Here is a 5,695-nt window from a genome sequence, read left to right as displayed (position 1 = left end):
GGAGAAGAGAAAAAAAATAAACAGTTCTAAACTTGCTATCAGTCCAGGACTCAGTGACAGGAGAGCAGAAATGCCCATTTCCATATCTTAATCTGAAAAAAAAATCACACATTTGCTTTTGTTTGTTTCCTTATTTAATGAAAGAGGAAAAGAAAGTTATTAAGACACTGTCCATGTTTGGCATGTGCAGCGTCAGGGATCAAGCCTAGGATCTCCAGGCTTATAAGTACTGTACTCTACCACTAAGCTATCTCCCCACCACCATACTATACTTTAAAGCTGTTGTCTGATGGCCTAACTTCTAATAAGTCTATTCCTAGGTGCTGACTGAGGTGTCCCTTTTAGGCTCACCAGCAGGACTCTGCCAATTCTCAAATATTAGAAGACACTAAGAATTATACTGATGGAGTTAGTAACACAGCAGGTTAAGCACACGTGGCACAAAGCTCAAGGACCAGCTAAGGATCCCGGTTCGAGCCCCCAGCTCCCCGTCTGAAAGGGAGTCGCTTCACAGACGGTGTAGCAGTTCTGCAGATGTCTATCTTTCTCTCCTCCACCCCGTCTTCCCCTCCTCTCTCCATTTCTCTTTGTCCTATCTAACAATGACAACATCAATAACAACAACAATAATAACTACAACAATAAAAAAACAAGGGCAGCAAAAGGGAAAATAAATAAAAATTTTTTTTTAATTTAAAGAATTATACTGAGACAACCAAGAGATATCTCACTGATTAAGGTAATGCCTTGCCATGCATTTAATTGAGTCTAGTCAAAACCAGAAGAACTATCTAGCTGAGGGGGGGACCCAAATTACTTGTCCACATAATGACGAGGTTAGTAGTTAGATGTGGTTTTAAGCCACTAAGCTTTACATTAGCTGAAAATGAACCCATATACACTCTCTGGCATTTGCCAACATACATTAGCTGTGAGGCTACTATGATATATATTGATCATTTATCAGAATTCTGAAATTAGTATCCTAAAATTCCTATGTTTATTCCCCAAACTGATACATTAGTAAAGGCTTTAAGTGGTCATTAACACGTTGTATCAGGCTATTTTTCATGGGAATGGAATATATAGTTATGATAACCAGTGAATCCTGACCATGTACCTATTATCTTACCTTGTTTGTCACAAAACATCTCTACTTTGGATAACACTGGAGATGGAACATTTATAAACTCAAGGATGCTGTTGCTGGGAGAGGTCTTCAGGCAGAAGAGAGACTATATACTTAAAGTATAAATCAACTTGTCAGAAAATGTTATTTATGCAATATTTGATATTTGCTGTTTGGGGTTCTTTTGGAAGGTGGAGATAGGGATGTACAATAACCCTTCCTGGAAGCTTATGAACAACTTCTAGACCTTTTAATTTTTTAATTTCCCTGTAGATACATTATCCCTAGGATTAGAGCTGAGAAATTCACAAGGGAGATGAAGTAGTGATTATTGAAGTAGAGGAAACTTACCAAGATTAAATTCCCAGGGGTTGCAAAAAAGCTATAAATTTCTATAGAAGGGAGTCTATGACCACTCCTGTTCTCACTGAACCAGATATGTTTTCCCCAAGAATGACCTTATTCCTTATCTTTGTACATACTGGAAGAAGAGTAGCAGTCTGCCTCTCTCATTTCTTCCCTTGACCCTTGAGAAAGTCTTCCCAGAAGGTTCTTGATCTGAGCATCTGGTAAGTACAATTTTGGGGGACAGAGGAGGTTTGAGGGAAAAAGATAAAGCAAATTTTTACTGAAATAAGTAAAAACAAATTCAGATTTCACTTAAGACCACCAGGCATTGTCTAATACATAGAAGCTAAAAACTATTTGTGGAATGAAATAACTGATAAATTAATGAGAGTTCTCTCTGCAAATGTGTAAAATCCTATATGCAGCAGTGGTTTAGAGAAAATTAGCCTAGATTTAAAATCAAGAAGCCTTAATTTAAATCCCACCTCTGACAAATTTAGTGTCTATCTAATGATAATATATAACCTATATTATAGAGTTATTGTGAGGAGTAATAAACTATAAGAAATTTAGTGTGGCATAGATTACTTGATAGTGGTAAGTCTTATCTTTACTTTTTTTCTAGTAGTAAAAATTTTATTATTTCCACACAGCTATAGAATTTACTCAGCTGATTTCTTGTATTATTTATTATTTCATCATGTTTATAAGAGTGAAAATATTTTGAGCTACGGAAAATTAAGGGTGATGGGATCCTGATGGTGGCACACTGGGTTAACAGCACATAGTACAAAGCCCAAGGACTCGCACAAGGATCCTGGTTTGAGTCTGCGGCCCCTCTCCTGCAGAGAGGTAGTAGCTTCACAAGCAGTGAAGCAGGTCTGCAGGTGTCTATCTTTTTCTCTCCCTCTCTATCTTCCCCTCACCTCTCAATTTCTCACTGTCCTATCCAAAAAAAAAATCAAAAAAAGGCCACAGGATCAGTGCATTTGTAGTGTAAGCACTAGCCCTAGCAATAACCATGGAGGAAGAAACGAGAGAGAGAGAGAGAAGGGGAGGAAGAAATAAAGGAAGGGAGAAAGAAAGAAAGAAAAGAAAAGAAAAGAAAAGAAGAGAAAAGAAAAGAAAAGGAATAGAGTGAGAGAGAAAGAGCAAAAGAAAAGAAGTCATATAAAGAACTTAGGGTAACAGTTAAGAATAGAATTTGGATGAAAATGAAAGACAACTAGGGAGGAAATATAGCTGCAGTTGAAAAAGATGGTTAAAAAAGAAGTAGTGCAGCAAGTTAAGTGCCCATGGCCAGAAGCACAAGGATGGGAGAAAGGATCCGGGTTCAATCCCTGGCTCCCCACCTGCAGAGGGGTAAAGCAGGTCTGCTGGTATCTTTCTCCCCCCCTCTCTATCTTCCCTCCTCTCTCAATTTCTCTCTGTACTATCCAATACCAACAACAACAACGAGGGCAACAAAATGGGAAAAACGGCCTTCAGGAGCAGTGGATTAATAGTGCAATAACCCTGGAGGCAAAAAAAAAAAGGGGGCAATGTTTATATGTATACAAATGGAATATTATTCAGCCTATTACATTGCAGTTGCTATTCCAAGTGATAATAAACAACTCTAACTTCCATTTCAGGAATCACATCAGCTTTAGACAAAGAAATGTTAACAAATAGACGTTACTTTAACTAATACTAAAATGTCTGAAGCCTGTGGAAAGATACTTAATTATATCTGTGAATCCCCAGGGAGTTCTCATTATGGTCTATGTTCTCTGGAGTCCAATGTCTCTCTCCAATTAAATATACATATACCAAATACGTCTCATCTATTCAGTCTCACATTTTTATTATTCAGTCACTAAAAATAGTCTGCTAAAGCTACTTCATTTCTTTTGGTTATTACCACTAGACTCTCCTCTCAATTTCTGGCTGCTTCTATCCAATAAATAAATAAAGATAATAAAAAAGAATTATTTTTTAAAATATATGTGTACTTAGGTATACAATATGACAACTTCATAGATATGTACATGCATATAGGTGTGTGGATATAAAATACATAAAAGTATAGAGCAATGACTTATTATTATAGTTAAGCTAAATTATCTCTTTAAATAGTTACCATGTCATCATCTCTCTTTGTGTAATGAGTACATTTGAACTATACTTTGTGAATTTATTCCTTGTGCTTAATATAACATTAAGTATAAGCATCAGACCAAATACATTGGGTCTTTAGATTTATTCATTCTATACAATTACAGCTTTGTACTGTTAGAACAATATTACTCCATTTTCCAATGCCACACAGCCCTCTGGTAACCACTATTATATTTTTTTGTTTCTACAAATTATTTTTTTCTCTTTTTTTTTGTATTTTCTCAATAAATGACAGTAAATAAAACTCCCTAAGAGTATTACATCTCCTTTATTCACCATTACTTCCTAATGTCTAAAATGATGTCTTAGTTGTGGTAGATGTTAAAAATGTATTTGTTTAATAGTAGTAATCAGCCACACACAGTGCAGAATGTAACAAGTTGGTATTAACATTATAAAAAGGAAGAAATTTTCTCCCTATTAAAAGATAGATTCCTTAAAAGTTTTGGATGGTAACAGCAGATTAATAAAAAAAAAAGACAACCAAAGAAATGGAAAGACATTCAAGGTCCAATGAAGCTTGGGAGAAACCGTGAGAGAAAGGCAATGACAATGTAAAGAGAAAATACTTAACAAATGGGATTAGTGTATAAAATATCAAAGGAAATTTTTTCTTGGTCAAAATAATTTTACCCTCTGGATCTTCATGTAGATATATCCAAGAAATGGAAAAGGAAAACCAAACCAATGTGTCTGAATTTCTCCTCCTGGGCCTCTCAATTTGGCCAGGACAGGAGGGACTTCTTTTTGCACTTTTTTTGTGTATCTACTTAGTAGGGCTACTTGGAAACATGCTAATCTTGCTCACCATTGGCTCAAACCATCACCTTCATATACCCATGTATTTCCTCCTTGCCAATCTGTCCTTAGTAGACATCTGCCTTCCTTCAGCTACCGTTCCCAAGATGCTACTAAACATCCAAACACAGACTCAGTCTATCTCATATTCCAGTTGTTTAACTCAGATGTATTTCTGTATGATGTTTGCCAACATGGACAATTTCCTTCTCACAGTGATGGCATATGACAGATATGTGGCTATCTGTCACCCCCTGCACTACTCCACAATTATGAGCCAGCATCTCTGTGCCTCTCTAGTGGCTGTACCTTGGACTGTTGCCACTTTAAACCCTCTCCTGCACACCCTTATGATGGCCCGTCTGCACTTCTGCTCTGACAATGTCATCCACCATTTCTTCTGTGATATCAACTCTCTCCTCCCTCTATCCTGCTCTGATACCAGTCTTAATCAGCTCATGGTTCTGGCTGTCATAGGGTTGATCTTTGTGATACCTTCAGGTTGTATCCTGGCATCCTACTGCCTTATTGTTACTGCTGTGATGAAAATCCCTTCTACCCAAGGAAAATTCAAGGCTTTCTCCACCTGTGGATCTCACCTTGCTTTGGTCATTCTTTTCTATGGAGCAATTACGGGTGTCTATATGAGCCCCTCATCCAATCATCCAACCAAGAAAGATTCAGCTGCATCAGTGATTTTCATGGTCATAGCCCCAGCGTTGAATCCTTTTATTTATAGTCTAAGGAACAATGAGCTGAAGACAGCTTTAAGGAAGGTTCTAGGCCAGAGAAAAATCTCTCAGTGATTTATACTGGAAGAAAAGAGTTCAACAAGAAGTAAGTAATAATGATATTGCTTTCATTCTCATCATAATCACAAAGCTGTTATTAAAGGAATAATTAAAGTTGACACCTACCAACTTTCCACAAGCTCTATTAGTGACATAATGACAGGTCTTAGCCATTTTAGCTCACTAAGATATTAATAATGGGACCAGATATTTTATGCAAATTCCCTGAAAATTGTGATGCAAATATGAAATCATTATTTCAATGCATCATCAGGATACTACATATAGCTCAGATTAGTATAGCAAGATAGCAGGAGGAGAGCAATAAAAAAGCATTTACCCAGGGCTGTCATTCTAGAGCAGACTATGTAGTCACACTGTCACACATGAAAAACTATAGAAAATAAAGTCACAGTGTAATGAAATGTTCAAATCATAATTGCAAATGTAAAATCAAAGATTTCAGTAA

The 5,695-nt window shown here is 36.6% G+C and overlaps 1 protein-coding gene across 1 annotated transcript; it reads left to right on the top strand.

Annotated features, from left to right (window-relative positions):
• Nucleotides 1–3,450: 3,450 nt before the first annotated feature.
• LOC103127476 (putative olfactory receptor 1F12P) lies at nt 3,451–5,241 on the top strand. The gene is made up of 2 exons (XM_007538377.1): nt 3,451–3,467; nt 4,290–5,241. The coding sequence occupies exon 2, from the start codon at nt 4,303–4,305 to the stop codon at nt 5,239–5,241; it is 939 nt and encodes a 312-aa protein (XP_007538439.1). The 5' UTR covers nt 3,451–3,467; nt 4,290–4,302.
• Nucleotides 5,242–5,695: the final 454 nt, after the last annotated feature.

The sequence above is a fragment of the Erinaceus europaeus genome, chromosome 4 (genome assembly GCF_950295315.1).
Source record: "Erinaceus europaeus chromosome 4, mEriEur2.1, whole genome shotgun sequence".
Lineage (NCBI taxonomy): Eukaryota > Metazoa > Chordata > Mammalia > Eulipotyphla > Erinaceidae > Erinaceus > Erinaceus europaeus.
The sequence above is the reverse complement of the archived record's forward strand: the minus strand, read 5'-3'. Positions and strand labels throughout refer to the sequence as shown.